Source organism: Mus caroli, chromosome 2 (genome assembly GCF_900094665.2).
Source record: "Mus caroli chromosome 2, CAROLI_EIJ_v1.1, whole genome shotgun sequence".
NCBI classification, from domain to species: Eukaryota; Metazoa; Chordata; class Mammalia; order Rodentia; family Muridae; genus Mus; species Mus caroli.
In genome coordinates this window covers 57,428,426-57,449,685 of record NC_034571.1, presented here as the reverse complement: position 1 = coordinate 57,449,685, position 21,260 = coordinate 57,428,426, and the positions used below count along the sequence as shown (strand labels likewise).

At 38.7% G+C, this 21,260-nt stretch overlaps 1 protein-coding gene across 1 annotated transcript in view; it reads left to right on the top strand.

Moving 5' to 3' along the window:
- Positions 1 to 21,260, top strand: part of Ifih1 (interferon induced with helicase C domain 1) — a 48,281-nt gene that overhangs the window by 20,727 nt on the left and 6,294 nt on the right. Inside the window, exons 4-12 of the mRNA XM_021155759.1 lie at positions 945 to 1,049; positions 6,929 to 7,152; positions 12,507 to 12,717; positions 13,746 to 13,963; positions 15,088 to 15,204; positions 17,290 to 17,413; positions 17,919 to 18,194; positions 18,675 to 18,934; positions 20,782 to 20,931. Of these exons, the coding sequence (XP_021011418.1) occupies positions 945 to 1,049; positions 6,929 to 7,152; positions 12,507 to 12,717; positions 13,746 to 13,963; positions 15,088 to 15,204; positions 17,290 to 17,413; positions 17,919 to 18,194; positions 18,675 to 18,934; positions 20,782 to 20,931 (1,685 nt within the window). The remainder of the gene's footprint in view (positions 1 to 944; positions 1,050 to 6,928; positions 7,153 to 12,506; positions 12,718 to 13,745; positions 13,964 to 15,087; positions 15,205 to 17,289; positions 17,414 to 17,918; positions 18,195 to 18,674; positions 18,935 to 20,781; positions 20,932 to 21,260) is intronic.

Below are 21,260 nucleotides of genomic sequence, written 5' to 3'. Positions count from 1 at the left end.
TTTTAAAAGGTAATTGATACCACACCCACCTTACATAAGAGGGGCCTAGGATCACAGCAACCTGAGCAGCAAGTTTCACGGGTCTTTCTGATTCCAAGTCAGCTTCAAGAACGCCTGTGCCCTGAGGTTTCTCAGTTGAATGTTAGTTCTGATCCTTGACAATGAGACAGCATACATCTTGGGAGATGAGCTGGAGAAGAAAGGAGGGTGTCAAAAAGGAATGACCCTGACCTGGGAAGCAGCAATGGGATCCAGTGAAGGGCATACACTTGCCGTTCATACTTCTGGTTGATGGCAGCTTCCTGTAATTATAGTAAAGAGAAACATTTCCAGACTCACAGACTCTAGCGAATGTAATGCCAAACGTCAGTCATGTTCTCTTTGAGAAGATCCTTTTTCAGCTCTTTGAATTCATGTTTATTTATCTCTGAAGGGGTAATTCCATAACTGGTCAGCAGCTCTGTATACTTTATTAAATTTTATACCTTGTTCATTCCACTGTCATTTTTTACATGAAACAGCCCAGTGGTTTTTTTTAATATATATATATATATATATATATATATATATATATACACTAATTTTTGTTTAAAAGTGGCTTTTAAGCTTAGAGATTCTTTTTCAGGAGACAGAATGTATGTGCACAGGTAAGATCCATAATTCAACTCACAGATGCGCAGGGATTCACTTTTACAATCCCGTTGGGTGTTAAGGACTGTGGGTAGGTAACAGGGATTTGAGTCATCCTGGGTAGCTGCTGATCCACAGCGGGATGTTTTCAGTGGAGCCTGGGAGACACTCTTTACCTTTTCTTCAGGCTTGCTTGGGTGTGCCTTCCCCACTTGCATTGAACTGTATGTGCTGTGTGCTGTAGAGGTGTGCAGCTAAAATACGTTTATTCTCAGAAATATTTTTTAAATATTTTAAAATGTTTTCCTTTGCAGAATCAGACACAAGTTTGGCAGAAGGAAGTGTCAGCTGCTTCGATGAAAGTCTTGGACATAACAGCAACATGGGCAGGGATTCAGGCACCATGGGAAGTGATTCAGGTACTGCCTAACTGTTGTGTAAACCTGAAAAAAAGTGTGAAATAAGACACCATAGAGTGGAACGCACGGGGGCTGTGCGTAGCCTCCCTAATGGATTTATGCAATTAAGGCAATTTTTTTTTCAACAGCGAGTCATTTTGGAACTTTGCCACTTACTTTCTTTAACAGTATGACTTGCTCAAGTCTTACAAGGAAACTCTAATCTTGATCTAGTGTGTGTCTTTTGGTCAGACGTAAGCCATGTTTCATAGACTCGCGGTGCCTATTCTATGTGTGAGATCTGCTTGTGTGAATTTAACTGCACTCCCATCCTTTGTGCAGTTTGGCATATTTATCTCCTACAAGATTATTTTTATTGTCAAAGGTACTAAGGCAGGAAATTGACACTGCCGACCAAGTTAATGTGACTACAGATGATAAATAGGGCCCCTCTTAAAACGAGAGTCTAGCTTGAAATTACACATAAAGCTAAGTGAGATCTGATTTGGATGTGGGAGTAGCAGAGCAAACATGGGGTTTTGGTCAGTAAATGAAAACTTGAGTAGGTATCTCCCATCCTGTTCTCCCATATTGGCTGCCTCTCACACCCGCAGGAAGTGAGAACCCCTGCTTCCCAGCGTTCCCCTACTTTTATCAATACCTCCTCTTATTAGACTTTCTAACTTGCCAGCTTGATCGATGCGAATTATCTCATTCTATCTCTTGAATGTGTGGTTTCCGAGAGCTGGAGGGTTAGCATCTTTTAACTGTGGCTGACGGGTTATTGATGTCCCACTCTTCTCCTTTCAATATTAGGCTCAAAGTCTGAAGAAAATGCCCTGCAAAAATTAACAAACAAAATGAGTTGGCAATGACCCAGTTAAGGACCAGGGGGAAACTGACAAATTAAGAAATCAGTTATCTTACTCTTCTTTGTGATTGGATTGCTTCTACTTAGAAAATACTGCGTGGTTCATTTTGTTCTGCATTGTCAGATTTATAGAACTATAGATCAATAATAGAGGGAAAATATTTTCCATAGGCATGTTCATTTGCCTTAAAAGTGTTTGAAGTCAGATTAGACCATGCTTCTATTATATATATGTATGTGTGTATGCATAGTATGTAGACACATATTTCCCTCTGAGCACTCCTGCATTCTTTACAAGTTAGTGTGAGGAAAGCCAGTTCACCAAATGTCAGTCATGGCTTTGTCATTTAAAAAAAAAGGGGGCGGGGTTGGAAGTCAGGTTTTTGGTTTTTTTTTTTTTTTCTGTTCAGTACAGTCAGTGTTAAGTTCTCCGTGTGGATTAAATGTGACATTCTGTCTTTGTTGTGAAATAGTTAAATTTAATACCACTTCTACTGTATGCCACTGATGCTAGAACTCTAAATATACTCTAGCTGATAGTTACAATCCATATGGGTTGTTTTAAGCTGCTTTGCCCTATCCTAATTTGTATTTGTCTAAGTAAGGGCTTTTCAACAATATTCATTCACTCAATAAATATCTAAAACACATCCTCTATTTGCAGGGCATTTTGCCTACTTAGATCTGTTAGCAAATGTATTTGCTGATTTCTAGTCTTCAATGTGGCATGAAAGACATGATAAATCTGAACGCAACCTACTTTTGAAAAGCAAATACATTTTCAAAGGCAAATAACATCTTTAACAGCAAATGCATTTTCCAAGGACGCCCTTCAAGGTCTAAATGAACCAATGTTTAGGGGCAAATAATGATTTTTGCATAGTGGGCAGTAAAATTGAGAAGTGATAACATTTGTGAAGTGTTTGACCCTTAAGTGCATACCAAAGCCAAGTAGAAGTCATTTAATAAGAGCTTTTGGTAAATTGCTGAAAGGTTAAATGCACGTTGGCTCATTGAATAACACTGCAAGAGCTGAAATTGTTGTTACCTTTTAGGCTGATGTCACAAGGGACCTTAATCTCCATATCATTCATCCCCCTTCAAAGGTGGCATAGGCAATTGTATTATGATCTTTGCAGACATGTCATACTGTAGCAGAATGTAATTGCTAGTACTTTTGGGGCTTAAATAGTCTAATTAGGATACCAGATTTCTCTTTCCCCCAGTTTTAGAAAGATATATTGCTTCTCAGAGCAGTGACACTTTTTGTCAATCCATATTGACCTGATATGGAGAATGTGCCTCCTGCTATTTTGAGAAGATGTCTATTAATATTTGTCCAATAGGAATGTTTTTCCCCTGTGGTTACACACTATAGGTAAGAGGATGCTTTGTCGATTTCAAACACATGCAGCGGCAGACCTTTCCTCTCCAAGAATAACTCAGCTGTCAAAATCCATGTGAGAATGAAATTTGCCACATGGTGTAGTTCCAATAGAATATTATTATTTAAACTCTATTTCATTGCATCTTTGACCATTTACATGTCATAATATAATTTAAAAATCTTCAACTGGCTTTTATTTTAAAGGAATGTGCAGTGTATTTCAAAGCCTGACACTATGTAAAATACCATTTTCATTATTGGGTTTAATTGATTATAATCTGGGTTATACTGATGATATAATTGGGTCATATTGATTACATAATTGGGTTATATTGATTACATCAGAGAGAGAGGAAAGAAGAAAAATAAATAAACCAAAAGGAAACATTTCGTTTTTGCCTGATGCTGGCTCATGGCTCATTGGTTCCAGCCCAGTTTTCTCCTTCTGGTGACAGAGAAGATGAAACTCTTTTTTCATTGCTTATATGGAGGATTTTTTCCCATCCTTGTGTCAAAAGATGTGATAAGGCAAGAATCAGGCAGAATATTTAGCACTAAACCAGCATATTTCTTTGGATGTTTTTCTCACATCGAATCCAACTCTATTTTTCTTCTCCAAATCCACGCTATTTTTTTCTGTTTTAAATCTCTTGGCTGCCCACTGGACTTCCTAGTCTTGACTCAAAAATATGTAAGATCATTTATTTACCTAGACTGCTATATCAGGTAAATTATATATTACCTCAATTTCTTATATTGAGGTCCTTTGGGAAACAAATTCTCAGGCTGGATAGGTGGTTCAACTATTAGAGCCTAGGCTCACAACCAAAAATATAAGAGAAATAAATTCACTTTGGCAGAATAGTGTATAGTAGGTGCGTTGAGGATGAATTACTGGCACATGAAACCTCATAACTTTGATTCTGGGGTCAAACCTTAAAAGCAATAGACCTTTACCTCTTCTAATAATCCCTTTTAGTTCTGATAATATAATAAAACCCACCTTACTTTATTTGCTTCTTTTCTCATCCCTTCACCACATACTTGACAAGAAAGAACTTAGGAGAAGAAACAATTACCCTAGCCAGTGGTTTAGGAGATAACAATCCACCATGGTAGAACCAGCATGGAGGGCCTGCCACTCCTGACTGTAGAAGCAGGAGAGGGAATTGTCTTGCTTATGTCTCTGGCAGCCTAATAGGAAGCAAGCTGTTCAGGCTGTAACTCAAAGATTCCCCTCAGGTCAGCCCAGCTACCGACTTCCTGCAGCTAGACCCAACCATCCAGAGTATCTTCCCAAAGCAGAGCTACCTTCGGAGAACACAGGAGATGGTGGGCCACTTCACTTCCAGACTCTAACATGAACGCTGGGGGCTCATTCATTTTACTTGGGTTTTAGGTTTCTGGAAGAGAGACATAGAAAATCCTTAGGTTTTTTTTTTTTCTCTTTTTAAATTAAGTTTTGCTACCAAAATGATATAAAAGAAAACATAACAATCAAAGTGGGAAATTTATTACCAAAAAGTATCTACAATTACTATGAGGAATGCAATTTTTTATCGTTCTTAAATCTATACCAAAATTTTGATAGAGTAAAATTAATGGAGAATTTATTGATATGGATTTCTGTGTCTTGATTTAGATACTGCTTAAAATATATCTTTCATTATAAGCTTGCTCTTTTGGGAAAAGTTGGGTAATTCATGCTTTCAGTAGAGAAGAAATATTAAAATTTTCATTACCTAAAAAAGCCACTTGGTGGAAAAGAAATGTTATCATTAAATAAATCTGAACCTTACAGAAATATAATGGGAAGTGAATTTAAAATGCTTGTGATTTGTGTGATTTTTTTTTCATAAAAAACATTGAATGACTCAGCGGATGATCCAACCATAGCTTAAGTGTATTGCATCTGTGGTTATTCATGTGTAGAAGGCAAATGTCCTACTTACTCGGTAAATGGTTCTCACTAAGTGGTTTTTGGTGTGAATTTTCCTACCTGTTCAGATAGTTCTATCTCAGCAAGTTAAAACCCACTTAAACGGAATCAACGGTTTGCGGGAAATGGAGCTGTCAGCAAGTTCTTTAAAGTTAATGGGATGGTGTTAGTTTAGTCTTACTGTGGCCATTGATAAGGGAGTAAGCACTCACCCAGTGTGTGCTGGAGGGCTGATAAGCAGGGTCATCTCATCTTTTCTGATGCTGTAAAGCACAGGTGGGTGTTTAAGTTGCAATAATATTTGTTTTCCTACATTCCACGTTGTGAGCAGAACATTTTAGATCCTTTCCTCTTGGCCAAGAAGATGAGAAAACGTGGTCCCTTCTGAACAAATATATCTAAAACAAGATATGTGTCATAATAAAATTACTCTAGCATTTATAAAATCACTATGTTAGTACTTACTTTGTCAGCAGTTTTTATTTTAAAAAATGCATGTTATGGAACTACTTGTAATAAATATATTTTAATTTGGGTTTCAGGAGAACAAATGTATGGAGACCTGCATATCAGGAAATAATAAGAGAAAACCAAAACAACATGGCAAATCAATGACAATTTAGCTTAAAACTACATAATTATGTTTTATCTGTTGATGGAAACATTACTAAGTAAAGGCCAGTATAGGAATTGCTTTCCTTTTCCCTAAATATGCTTTCTAGTCTGGTAGCCTCAAACGCAAATGATCTCCACACTCTCTGTCTCTTTGACTCTGTTTTTTTCTGTCTCTGCCTCTCTGTGTTTCTCTGTGTCTCTGTTTCTCTTCCACACAGACGAGCACACGCACACATGTGTGCACGCCCGTGTGTGCACACACACACACACACAGAAGCACAGAAGCAGCTCTTGATGTCCCCAAGTGCCACTTGCACAGATTCTGTCAACTGTGTATCCAAACTATATTTTAAAATTTATACTGAATAGATAGAAATATTTTGTCATTACTCCTTAAACAATAAAACCCAGCTTTTTATAAAGCACTCACACTATATCAGATTTGTAAGTAGAAATAATTTGTAAGAAGATATATATGCACACTACACACAATTTATGTTCCAGTTTACATGAAGCTCCTAAAGTCCCCCAGATAGCAGCAGATGACAGCATCCATGTGCTTTGTGATATTTAGTTATTAAATGATGTTTTTAACAAATTAAGGAAGTAGTTCCAGCTATTTTTCTTTCTTTTTAATAAAAAATAACGAACATGAGAGCAGTGAGGATTAATCAGCTTTCCTTTCTAGCCCACTTTGCTTTAATGGGAGGAGGGCTAAGAGAAACCCAGAGGACAAGAGACAGAGCAAAGACCTGAGATGCCCTGTGCATTAGTGATAGGAACCTACAAGCCCACACAACATCCTTTCTGTGATCCAAGCTGGGAAGTGCTTTCTCTTTGATAACTCTTCTCCAGTCATCTCCTCCCAAGGCCTCTATGCTGTAAATTCACTCCAACATAGGGAGCCTGGATCAGTCCTGAAAGACAGACCTGACACTCCCTGGTACAGAAAACAGAAATTGAAGTGGTTTGGAACACAGAGGACAGGACCTTAAACATCTAAATCCTATCTGCAGTTTGGGGGCTTCCAAGCCTTCGTATCTTTGCTGTTTCTCTTACGCCACTTTTCCATGTTTTGCTTCCCTCAGATGAAAGTGTCATCCAGACAAAAAGAACATCCCCCGAGCCAGAACTGCAGCTCAGACCTTACCAAATGGAAGTGGCCCAACCAGCCCTAGATGGGAAGAATATTATTATCTGCCTCCCCACGGGGAGTGGGAAAACCAGAGTGGCTGTTTACATCACCAAAGATCACTTAGACAAGAAGAAGCAGGCATCTGAATCCGGGAAGGTTATCGTTCTTGTCAATAAGGTATATGCTCCTGTGCTCCCTCTTGTATGTATATTCTCACTGAAGCCTTTAGATGATAACATTTGTAGCACCAAATCACACAGAGATTCATTTCATTAGGTTTAATGTCAAAGAAACCATTTATTTTCATTTTTATCCTTAAGCTTTATATCTAAAATCTAAGAGATTAACCTTAAAATTGATGTTTTCATGAAACTAGATCATTAAGCAAGATAGTTCTAATTTACATATAAAAATTATATTTGTCAGCACACTCACTCTTTTTTTAATTAGATAATTTCTTTATTTGCGTTTCAAATGTTTTCCCCTTTCCTGGTTTCCCCTATCGCCATTCCCCCACCTGCTTACCAACCGGCCCACTCCCACTTCCTGTCCCTGGCATTCCTCTATACTGGGGCATAGAACTTTCACAGGACCAAGGGCCTCTCCTCCCATTGATGACCGACTAGGGCATCCTCTGATGCAACTAGACACATGAGTCCCACCATGTGTTTTCTTTGGTTGGTAGTTTAGTCCTAGGGAGCTCTAGGGATACTGGTTAGTTCATATTGTTGTTCCTCCTATGGGACTGCAAACCTCTTCAGCTCCTTGGGTATCTTCTCTAGCTCCTTCACTGGGGACCCTGTGCTCTGTCTAATGGAGGGCTGTGAGCATCCACTTCAACACACTCACACTTTTGAGCATGTGTGACCCGAAAATGATGATCAACTACCTTCTTTTAAAGCATCTTTAGCCACTAATACTTAATGAAACATTGTATATATTCTTTATCCAGAACACACAGAACAGAGTGTGACTGAAAGATAGAGAAAAATTAATTGACTATTTTTACCCAATTGTACATAAATATGTATTACATTAAATGCTACTGAACTTTTCTTTGAAAATTTGTATCCTCTAAAGGTCCTCCAATCATCTTCATATTAACACTGTAAACAAAATTTATTTATTTGAATTTTATTTAGATAGAAGAGAATTTACACACTAGTAGGCTGAATAATAATTTTTCCTATTCTATGAAATAAAATTTAATGTGCTTTTCATGATTAGCCTTTTTCTTATCATCATGTACTTGTTTAAAGGAAATAACACCGATAGACTTTTAAGACTGCTTGTGTAATGTTTTTTTAAGATTAATATTATTCTAAAACGTTTTGTAGGAAGCTGCTTTGCCATATTAAAAATACCATATTCAGTATCCACAGGGTGAGTGGTGTCCATCACCGTGTTTGAAATGGACCTGTATGGACCTTCTAAGCTTGACCTGCTCTCCTGGACATGTGCCCAGTGGTAGAGCTCCTGCCTAGAACATGCAAGGCTCTGGATTTGAAATCCAGCACTCAGCTGGGCATGGTGGCTCATGCCTTTAATCCCAGTACTTGGGAGGCAGAGGCAGGAGGATTTCTGAGTTTGAGGCCAGCCTGGACTACAAAGTGAGTTCCAGGACAGCCAGGGCTACACAGAGAAACCCTGTCTCAAAAAACCAAAGGAAAAAAAATCCAGCACTCCCAGAACCAAACAGAGGGTCATATCTTTATATCTTTCTACCCATAGTGGGAAGATGATTTTTATATTCTTTTCTGGCAATAATGAAACATTAATATTTATTTGCCCTAAACCTTTCATTTATTCATTTTTTGAATATAAGTTTAAATCCTATTTCTTCCTACCTATTAGCACTTTGACCTCAGACAAATTTCAACATTTTCTAACATTTTAGTTGTCTAATCTCTTCCCCCACCCCTCTGTGTGTGTGTATGTGTGTGTGAGAGAGAGAGAGAAAGAGAGAGAGATAGAGGGAGGGAGGGAGGGAGAGAGAGAGACAGAGACAGAGACAGAGACAGAGAGAGAGAATATGCATGTATGTGCTTGCACAAAAATTAAGTCTCATAATAACTCATTAAATTTTCATATTTTCTTTTCTTCCTTTGTCACCTGTAACTTAATGAAATTGAATACTTTACATATAGGACAGGATTGAGTCCTAAATCCACAGGAAAAAAATAATGTTGTTAAATGAATCCAAAGCTGCTTACACTGATGTCTTTGTTCCTCTAGGGCAGTTCTGCCATTTTCTGAATCTTGGCCTCTGAGGAGAGGTGGTGACCTCTCCTCTCAAAGGCTCCCTTTCCTATTTATCTGCCTCTGTGTGATATAGACCACCTCATCCAAGTCATGTAGCTTCAAAGCCCAGTGATTATCTTTCATTAACTTCCTTCTCTATTTCCCTTATCTGGTCAGAGGACCATAGACTGTAAGAGCTGAGAAGACCTTTGTGGTACAGCTTTCTTCCTTGGCAGAGACGTGCCACTTCTAGTTAATGTCTGGTACCAAGGAAATTTCCCATCTTCCAAAACAACCACAGCCATTCTTTCCACATTTGTCACCCAAAGTAATCCATGCATGTGTTCTCTTAAACTCATGTGCTCTATGAAACCCACAGTCATTCTTTCCTCTGTCATCCTGGAGCATAAACACAACTCTCCTGCTTTGCAACAAAGAAAGGGCAACATCCTGTGGGTACTGGGTGACACCATAGTCCCTTTCATTATGATTCCCAGGCCCCTCAGGATTTAACATCCTCATAGTCTCCCAGACACAGTGTTGAACATTGGACAAAAAGCTGTAGATGCAGTCTTAGGAATGGGGGGTGGAGGAGAGATGAGGTCTAGCTCAATCCAGGACTGAGTACATTTGTACATCAGAATCTGTACTAAGCTAAAACCTTCTTATTTTGCTTTTGTATAACTGACTTTCAAGCTTCAGCATTTTTCTTATTTATGTTGTCTGATCATTTTAGATCTGTTTTTATTATTTCATGTGTATGAGTGTTTTGCCTGCATGTGCGTGTCTGTGCACCCTGTGCATGCCTGAGGCCCATGGAAGCTGTCAGAGAGTGTTGGATCCTCTCAAACTGAAGTTATAGAAAGTTGTGAGTTACCACGTGGTGGCTGGGAATTGAATCTGGGTCCTCTGAAAGAATAGCAAGTGTTCTTAACCACTAAGCGGGCCACTTTTCTGGTCCCAGATCTAATTTTGTAATGGTTTACTGTACCTTTCTTTATATAAACGTTCTTGTGCTTGATTTATTCTACTTAGCAATCTTTCAACCCATACAATCTAGGTAGTTCTTATTCATGCACATTTACAGGCACATTTAATGTTTATCATTTTCATTATTTGTATCTACTGTGTTGGATTCTTTTGATAATCAAAGCAGATTTTATTGGTTCTGTGTGGTTTATGTAGATCCTGTACCCATTTGAGCATGGTTTGTGGACGAGGTTCTTAAAAATCCGAGTACTTAGTGGCTGTTGTTAAAAGCTATGAGACAAAACAAAAGTATCCCAGTGTTTGTGTCTATGTGTGAATATTTAGTAGAGTAATTAAAAATTTCCCAATTAACTATCAAAGCTTTTGAGTTCCAAACATGAAATCTGAATTTTCCAATGACATTTTCCCATTGAACAAGCACTAAAAGCTTCACCCAGTCCTCTTTCCTCCCTCCTTGTTTTCTTTGAGACTACTACAAAGACTTCCCACTAGTTCTCCATTTACATTGTAATTGTTTACTGTAAGTTGTCTCTTAAATATATTTAAAGAACCTTCAGCTTTAATTATTCATTTTTTGGAAATCTCTAACTTACAAATGCAGCATATTAGTGTCTAGCCAACTTGCAATGTATTTTAGCTTCCAATCTAGAGTACAGAAATCTTGGTCTCTAATACCATTTACTTTCATCTCCATCCTTTCCAAAGTTATAGCCTTCAAGTGCAGAGAGAAATGCAAACACCACCTGTGCTCCCAGACTTTCCATTTCCTATCTAGGGCTTCAACATCATGAGAGAGAAGTCCCAGGTTCCTTCAGATGCTGAGATGCAGCCCCATATGATTCAGCAGAAGTGGGGAGCAGTTGGGCTTGATTAGTCTTGGCACGCACTCTGTCACATCTCAGGAAAAGGCTCCAAGAGGACCACACACCTCCCAATTAGCCATGTCAGACTTGCATCTGGCTTTCTCTATGTCCTTCAGTGGGAAGACAGGGCTACCCAGAGTGAGTTTCAAGATTGTCCAACAGTGACCGCATTACCGGGCATAATCACATTTTGAGGGATAGAGCGTGCATGTGCCGAAGCCTGGCCTTGACATTCTTCCTATCAACTTTCGATTTGCTATACTATATGCTTCTGGAATTCCATTTTTATATCCTCCTAGAAGGAAACTCTCAAGGTAGCTTGACTCAGGTGTTATAGCAATTGCAGGCTGGCAATATAGTCCAGGTGTTAGAGCAACTGTTTAGCATACATGAAGCTGGGAGTTCTGTCCTCGGCACTACAACCAAATCTTACTTCATGGAGCATGCTTGCAATTCCAGCACTAAAAAGAGGTAGAGACAGAAGGATCGGGAGTTTGAGGTCATCCTAAGCTACATAGGGAGTTCAAGGCCAGCCTAGACTAAAGGATAACTCCCTCTCTCAAACAAACAAAAATAAATTAGGAATGAGACAGCCTAACCTGTGTCCTCCTCAGACTGGGAGGTCGTCTGAGTTATTAGCAATTACAGGTGTCACCAAGGTGTCAGCAGCGACTTTCAGAAGATGCTTCGACTTACAGAGTTGGTTAGAACGAAAGTGAATTTCCACCTCTCCTACCCTTGCTTGCCACTTCATTTTTATTCAGACACCAAAGCCATTGTGGTAGTTCATCCTCTCCCACCCCACACATCCTCAGAATAAATGTGTTTATGCTACGTTCCGGGTTCCCTGCTCTTTCCAATGTTGTGGTCAGATAGCCCGTAGCAGGATCCCAGGCACTAAGAAGAAATGATCTCTAGAATCCAACTGAGGGGTATCCTGAGAACTGTTAGATAGAATTTAATATTCCACTTAATATTCCCAGCTGACCCTGCTCTACAAATTAAGAATCGATTTAGTATCAATTACACTTCCAACTTAACTCTTGACTGACCCACAGCTACCAGAGCCCCTCCAAGCCTTCCTTTTGGAGGTCAGATGTTCTTCCACTGTGGTGTCACACTGCTGTGGCTCTCTGGGAAAATAATTACATTGTGTGTGATGGGTCTTTCTGTTAGTCATAGAATAAGTACTCGGTGACACTGAGTTACTCTAAGTCAGCAGCCTTATCTTGAATTCCTTTATGCTCTAGATCTAATGTCTACATCTAATACAAACACAATGGATATTTAAAGTCAGATGAATAGAAGGAATGATATGTAGAAGGTAATGTCAAGAGTGCACACGTAATCCTTTGATACTCCTCTGTGCCTTTCAATTTCCTTTCCTCCCTATTTTTTATGAAGTTCTAAAAATTCTGTATGTTCTTATTTTTTAAGGTAATGTTAGCAGAACAACTTTTCCGAAAAGAGTTCAACCCGTATTTGAAGAAATGGTATCGCATTATTGGATTAAGTGGCGATACCCAGCTGAAAATATCATTTCCAGAAGTTGTCAAATCTTACGATGTTATTATCAGCACAGCTCAAATCCTTGAAAACTCCCTCTTAAATCTGGAGAGTGGAGAAGATGACGGTGTGCAGCTGTCAGGTTGGTTGGAGTGATTATTTTTAGAAAAAAAAAAGACTGAGAGAAATATTAAAGATAGTAACAGAGAATGCTTGTTAAATCATCTTTTTATGATGAAAAGTAGCCTTAGTTTAAGTTACTTTTTATTTCACAAGGCTTCATTGAAGTGCTCTACTTCCCTGAAAAACAGGACCAAAAAGAGAGAAATGGTTAACTTGATGGCTTGCTTTTTTTTAAAGTATATCATTAGTAAATCAAGTACTGTGTTCTTCTATTACTTCTGACACACACAAATGCACATGTGCACATGCACGCATGCACTCCCCCCCCCCACTTTCAACTTACCTCTTGACTGACCCATACCTTACCAGAGTCCCTTTAAGTCCTTCCTTGAGAGGCCAATTTTTCTTCCATTGTGCAGTTTCTCTGCCTGTGTCTCTCTGGGAGAATAATTACATTGTGTAATATATGTACATACACACACACATAAATTTGATGTAATATTCTGTTAGAACTCCTTCTTGACTATAGACTTAAACTATAGTCCTGCCTGCATTATTTGGAATGATAAAATAATTGGGAGGAAAACAGAGAAAAGTAAAAGTATGCAAAGTTTAAAAAGCATAAAATCATAGCTGTCTAGATAATATTCTTTTCACTTGACGTTACAAAAAGAGACTTTATCAGCCTAGAATTAAAAGTCTATTCTACAATCAAAGTGGGGCCCTGGGAAGATTTTGCAGTTGTTGTTGTTGTTTGTTTGTGTGTGTGGAAGAAAGATGTAAATTTCACTGACACTTTCTGCATCTCATCTTGAGACAGGGATAATAGCTGGCAGGAACAGTGTCGTGATGAACACACATGAACTTTGTAGTCATTAATTTTGCTACTGGTCACAGTTAAAATCATACCAGCAGATTGACATAGGGCTGTGCCAATGTTCTGCCCAAGGACAGCGACCCATGGCAGCTCACTCCTTTAGCTTCAGTGTTCTTGTGTCTCTGTCGAAAGCCAATTTGGGTAAACAAACCTTCTATCTTTCTGTTAAGACTTCTCCCTCATTATCATTGATGAGTGCCATCACACCAACAAGGAGGCAGTCTATAACAACATCATGAGACGATATTTGAAGCAGAAGCTGAGAAACAATGACCTCAAGAAACAAAACAAACCAGTCGTTCCCCTGCCGCAGATACTAGGACTGACAGCTTCACCTGGTGTCGGAGCAGCCAAAAAGCAGTCTGAGGCTGAAAAACATATTTTAAATGTAAGTGGCTGAGTTTGTGTATAATAGCAACAACAACAACAACAAAAGCTATGTCAAATGCCAAATGCCTATGACTCTTAAGATTTTAAGTAGTGGTGGGAGTTCAAGTGACAGAAGCTATTTGCTTTGCCTCTTGAAAATAGCCTCTGCCTTCTACACCAAGGTGATATTCTTGATCAATACCAGGGATACAGAGCAAAGGCTGATAGTTTTCATTCCCAATGGCTTCTTACTCCATGACTTTCAAAGCATCATGCTTTCTGTGTGTCTTTCAATTCTGGGTCAGTCTAGAACATGGGTTATTCAAGTTAAAGTAGAAAAGAGGCAAATGTCGTTGTGGTTCCTGCCTTTCATCCTGGCATGAAGAAAGCAGAGCCAATCTGATTGCTATGAGTTTAGGAATTGACATAGTGAATTCCAGATCAAGTAATGCCTCAAAGGATGACCATCTCAAAATAAGGGGTTGGGGGAGTGGGAAGTAAACATGTGAGAATCTTTTACTAAAGATGCACTCACCAGCTACCCCAGATGGGGTACCATTTTAAGTATTACTGCTGATCTCAAGTTGTGAGGACGTCAGAGTACCTAAGCCTCTCACTGTACGTAATTCAATAGAAATTATTAAGGTAAACAAGAGTCAAAAAAGGATTTTCTCCAAGATTCAACTCACTACTGTGATAAAGGCCTAACTTCTACCTATGATCTAGGCAGCTCCTCCCTTTGTGCTGTCTTTTTTGTATAGACAATAATGGGAATATGGTCCATGAATATCAAAATAATTGTCAAAATGACTGTCTGACAGAATCAAATAGTTTCTCCATAATTAACTCCTGTAAACTTGCACAATTTTTTTCTTGTTTTCTGAGTCTTATATTACAGATACAAAATGGAAATCTAGAATTAGACTTCAAATATACTTTTGGAAGACAGCAGAACAAATATTATTGATTATCATTGGTTAATTAAATTAATGCTAAAATACTGCATTCGATAAATAATGCTGCGTATCACCTGAATGAAATGTTATGCTACACATTTATGCTAAAATGAATATTGTAGTTTTCTTACAGAAATTATGCATTTGGCTATAAGAAAGGAATACTTAAAGTGTCTTTTTTTCCCAGATATGTGCCAATCTTGATGCCTTTACCATTAAAACAGTGAAAGAGAATCTTGGTCAACTCAAACACCAAATAAAGGAACCATGCAAGAAATTTGTGATTGCTGATGACACCAGAGAAGTATGAACAGTGTTTTATATGCATTTATCTGACATCACCATGTCCGATGGAATATTTCACATTTGCCATCTGAATATTCATTCCCATTTAACATTGTTATCAAACAAGCCATGACTTTATACTTTTAAAATTGATAGGAGGCAGCAAAGATTGCTACTAATTGTCTCTACCATCCTCCCCCTTCTGGCTTATATAAGACATAGCTCAGTGTGTGGCTACTTCTGATTCTTGGAGGAGTGGGAGTATTGGACCAGGGGCACTGGACAGCTAACCTAGAGGGAGCATGGAAATTCGTGCCCTCTTAAGATCTCGGCGTTTGTGAGGGAACTATTTTGTTGCAGTTGTCAAGGACAATAGAAACCCTCATTTGCATTTTTTCTCTTTGAAAACAGACCATAAACGCTTTTGAAAAATTGAAAGTACTGGTGCTTTTCTGGTGAACATTTTCACCGATTAAAAAATGACCAACTTGTAGTCAGTTTGGACGTTATGTTTAGTAGATTATTCCAGTCTCTTCTTTGGTAGAATTGGAAACTTGACAGGCTTTAGGAATGTAAAATAAGTTTAATTCCACTGAGAATCTGCCATCTGCCTCATCAGGCTACTAGGATTAAATGAGGAGTTATGTGTGCAGTAGGTAACACTCAGAATGCTGTGGACACCACACCAGTACCAGTGGGAACCCTCCACAGAGCACCCATTTTCATTCTGAAATGGAGCTGCCTCGTGTTGATTATCCACCACTCACGTTTACGTTTTTCTCTCTTGCATTTACCCGAGGAACTCAAATGCATGCTTCTATTCTTGATCATCCAAAAAACATTTCTCTGGATATTCCCTTGAAAATAATTTGCCATTCTTTCTTGTCTTAACTTTTACAATTACTCCTCATAAAAGTGTGATGCATGGGAAAAGCACAAAATGTACTTGTGGATTTTCATAAGCTGACCAAACTTATGCAAAAAAAAAAAAAAAAAAAAAAAAAAAACAACAGAGAGATAAAGAGTCAGTTCATTACAAAGCCTTCAAAACTCCTCCTACCTGTCCCCATGCCAAGGAAACTTAGTTTCAACTAATTTTGAACTTTATCAAAGTTCAGTCGCATAATATACATTCTTTTATATCTGGATTTTTCCCCAAAGTATGCCAATTGCTTTTTATTTTGGAAATAATAGTACTGAAGCCTGTTTTGATTAGTTTTGGCTACACGGCTTCATGCTCCCAGCTGACTGCCGGTACACGCCTGCCCAGGAGCTGTCTAGAATCTGCAGATCTTAAGACATACACACATTTGCTCATTTTTAAATGGCCTTATTGGCTCTGTGGCTGGGCTCTTCTAAGCGTTCCCTGGCTAGTGTGCCCTTACCTTTACTCCTAGCTCAACATCTCTAAATCTGCCCTCAATTTAGTTGCCTGGTTACCTAATCTGAAGCCTATTGGTCTTGCTGCCCAACACACTTTTGGGCTGTCCTTCAGTGGGCCCCTTCCTTTCCACCTACGTTTTGAAAGATCTCTCCTGCAGGTTTCAGTCTGTTTCATCTCTCTCCCCCAAGTCTCTTGATTCTCCTCTTCCTGCCCTCTCCTCTCTTTCAGCCTGTGGGAACATAGAAGTCCCGCCTCTTTCTTTCCATGGAGCCATTGGCCACTGGCACCTTTATTGATAGATCAAAAACCAACTGGGGGCAAGAACCTTCAGCATCAGTAAACATAGATTCCTGATTAAGTCAAAGCATCATAACCACTCATTTACATAAGAATGTCACTTAAGTAAAATTAAAACTTTCTAAATAATTGTGAGATTAACTCAGAGAATTTTTTTAATTTCCTTTAACTTTCAAGCTCTATAACACTCACTGATTTTACTTTTTAAAAAGTTATGGTAGAGGTTTAGAGTCAGGTATGCCCTGAAGTAAAGGTAAAAATATAAAAACCAAACGTAGTGAACCACAAAGTGATCAGAGATTAATCTGTTTCATTGTCTAGTTAATGATTCTGAACCAATCCCATTATAATATGCAAATAATTTTAACAAAAATAGTGAATGCCATTCTAAACAATGTTAATAATATATGTCATTGTTTTTAGAATCCATTTAAAGAGAAACTTCTAGAAATTATGGCAAGCATTCAGACTTACTGCCAAAAGAGTCCAATGTCAGATTTTGGAACCCAACATTATGAGCAGTGGGCCATTCAAATGGAGAAAAAAGGTAATTTGGATTTTGACCTAACAGCTTTTCCCTTGTTTACACCAAGATTTTAGATGATCCTCACAGACTTAGAAGCAACCTGAGAGCAAATGGAGCATGAACCAGAGTTGATGTTATGGGTGTAGGGCAAGCCCACACATGTTCTAACCCCACATCTAAGGAAAGAGGTGTCTATTCACACAGTTTTCACTTTCATTTATTATATCTAAAGTATTAAGGCAGCTATCACGAGCTCTGTCTCCAAAGGCAGTTTTACTGAGCTGTTTCCCAAGGTTTTTCTGCTAAGGTTCAGGTCCACGTTCCCACTCACACTGAGCTCAGGCAGCAAGCGATGGAGTTGAAAACCATCCTCTTTAGGACTCTTGGCACATACAACATACGGAGCCTTGCTCATGCCAGCACCACGGTGAAGTTAGTTCTGAGCCATAACCTGTTTAAGCTCACAACACAGTTGTAGGATAGTTTTCTGCCCTTTGCCTCACTCACAGAGTCTATTCTTCCAAAGCTGCTAAAGATGGAAATCGCAAAGATCGCGTCTGTGCAGAACATTTGAGGAAGTACAACGAAGCCCTACAAATCAACGACACGATCCGAATGATTGATGCGTATAGCCACCTGGAGACATTCTACACTGATGAGAAAGAAAAGAAGTTTGCAGTCCTCAACGACAGCGATGTGAGTGATGACGAGGCCAGCAGTTGCAATGACCAACTTAAGGGTGATGTAAAGAAATCTTTGAAACTGGACGAAACGGATGAATTTCTCATGAATTTGTTCTTTGGTAAGATTCAATATAGAACAAACCATGTGTTCCTGCGCCGTCCTCTCAGACAGGAACTCACGGCTTTAAGTTTTCCAGAAGGCTCTCAAAATTCATCTTGAAAGAAAATCTCATGAGGACTGTGGTTTATAATTTGATATGACAAATTAATTTAATTTAATTGTGTGACCATAATCATTTGATCATGCAGTTTTACTGCCAAGACTGTTGCAATTAATTAATTAAATAGTCTGAGCACTAAACATAATCACAAGATTACCTACCTATGAGTCATGTCTTAGTGTATCATGTAAAATTTGCCAGTGTAATTTTTTAAAATTTACTCATGCAAACTAATTTTATTTTTAATAGTTTTTAAGTTATGATTTTCTCTAATAAATCAACTGAAATTAGACATGGGTATGGCACACAACAGGGTGTGTGAGTGTGTTGGGTGGGGTAGCTAAACCAAGCTAATAACATGAATAATTATTTTTAAAGATAACAAGAAAATGTTGAAAAAACTAGCTGAAAACCCAAAATACGAGAATGAAAAACTCATTAAATTAAGAAACACGATACTGGAACAATTCACAAGGTCTGAGGAGTCCTCCCGAGGAATTATTTTCACAAAAACGCGACAGAGCACCTACGCACTTTCCCAGTGGATCATGGAAAATGCAAAGTTTGCAGAAGTTGGAGTCAAAGCGCATCACCTGATTGGCGCGGGGCACAGCAGTGAAGTCAAGCCCATGACTCAGGTGCGGCCTCCTTTTGTAATTCATTGCTTAAATTTCAACGAGTCTTCCCTCATTGCTTATAATGGCTCTCTCAGTTCATTGACCAACTCACAGGTACACTCGCAGAGGCTCTTGGCTTTGGTATATAGTGGCCAATATATACTAAGTACCACAAGGCTGATAGTGGTCCATGATGAGTTATGGAAGAAGCGAAAGTGGGATCCCCTTCCATTTTTATAAATGTACAGGAACTTCTCGAGTTTGGCGCCTCTTATAAAACCAAGTAGCCTTTACCTTAATAAGATCATAAAGAAATGTTTACAATATACAATCCAGTGGAAATTCAAACCTGTCCAGCCTGTGTGGACTATAACCAAAACTGGAAGAATTAAAGTCCTGACTGTGTTTCTGCCGTTTTATCAGTTTTAAGAATTATATTATTAATTGTGTATACAGTTAAAAAAACAATTCTGAGTGAAAAAAAAGAGAGAGACACTTGTAAACTGTGTAAGCATTTCAATGTTCTTCTGAAATCTCAGTTCCCCTTGAATCTTGGCTAGTGGAAAGCATGTTTCAGGTCTGTGGTATTGTTCACACGAGAGAATGAACCAAAACTAGTTAGTGTTTGTGTCAAAAAGGAAACTTGAAATCTGACATCCAGTCTTTGCATTTTCCCTTGAGCTATAGCCCCTTATCCAGTTTACAGCTAGAACATCCAGCAGTGGACTGTCACCTTGTGAACCATAGCAGACTCATCTGTCCTGCTAGCAGTTAGGTAGATACTTGCTCTGAGGGCCGAACACTGAGCCTGCAATTTCATATTCAGATACTGTTTGAGATTAAGGCACAGTTAGATGTTAAAATCTAAGACATCCTTTTTACCATTGGATGTGAAGGAATAGGGCAGAGGTTTGCCACAGAGTTCTCAAGGGTCTTGCTATGATATTCTTCCATAGTGGTAAGACACATAAAAGGTCACTTTACCTTTAAGAAGAAAGGAAAGGGCATGGAAGAGCATTCACTTGCTCAGGATGATGAATTTTACGTAACATATAAGGATAAAAGTGTGTACCGAGTGTCACATACGCTAGCAGCTTCGATAAGATCTGCGTGGATATAAAGTACCAAGGACTGTCCATATAGGATGAGGTCATATTTCAATATATTTATATTAACTTTCAAACTTGACATTAAAAGAATTCTTCCTGTGATTACTCACCCACTTTTAATTGATATTGTCCTTTGAATAGACCTTATGTTAAAGTTAAACCTTCCACAGAATTACAATTATAGACTAGTTTTCCTTTCTCCTGTTCCAGCTTCCCTTCCTGGACTTTTTAACTTTTTCCTGTAGCCTTTCTGAAATATTCCATAGGTTTCTTTCCTGGATGGTTCTTAAAGTGACCAGCTATAGGATATATACATGGGGAATTTTCAGTGTCTCAAAAGTGATAGAAAAATCTTGAGTGAGTTTTTATTCCCTAAATATCACACTCTGACGTTAATATATTAGAAGGTAAACCCCATTTTAGCCTTGCCAAAGCCTTTTCTCAGCCAGCAACACCTCTCCCTTTCTTCCTTTCAAATCACCCATCAATTCATTTCCTTGGCATAAAGAGCGCTCTTCCCACCTCCAGACTGCAGGATGGAAATATTTTTGTTATTGTGTGGTAATCCCAGATTGGAAATCAAATGTTGTCTCACCATCATGTCTTTGTTCGTTGCCAAAAACAGATGGCAGCAAATCCATGCATGATCTAATCCTCTGGTTTACACTGACCAGTTGCAATTTATCATTTCTTCTCCTAATTAGAAGATCCGAATGTGTTTAACATCACAAAATTTAATTTATTAAAATGTTTCCACAGACTGAACAAAAAGAAGTCATTAGTAAATTTCGCACTGGGGAAATAAATCTGCTTATCGCTACGACGGTGGCCGAGGAAGGCCTGGATATCAAAGAGTGCAACATTGTTATCCGTTATGGCCTTGTCACGAACGAGATAGCCATGGTCCAGGTATGTGCCAGACCCGTGCCTTGCATGTTTCCTCTTGTCCCTGTGCTCCTATTGTGGATTCCTCCCTTTTACTAAGACAGCATAAATCCTTTTTAGCTGTGTTTCTGCTAAAAAAGACCAGTGTTAAAGGACCCAGATATAGCTGTCTCTTGTGAGACTATGCCGGGGCCTAGCAAACACAGAAGTGGATGATCACAGTCAGCTATTGGATGGACCACGCGGCCCCCAAAGGAGGAGCTAGAGAAATTACCCAAGGAGCTAAAGGGAACTGCAACCCTATAGGTGGAACAACAATATGAACTAACCAGTACCCCGGAGCTCTTGTCTCT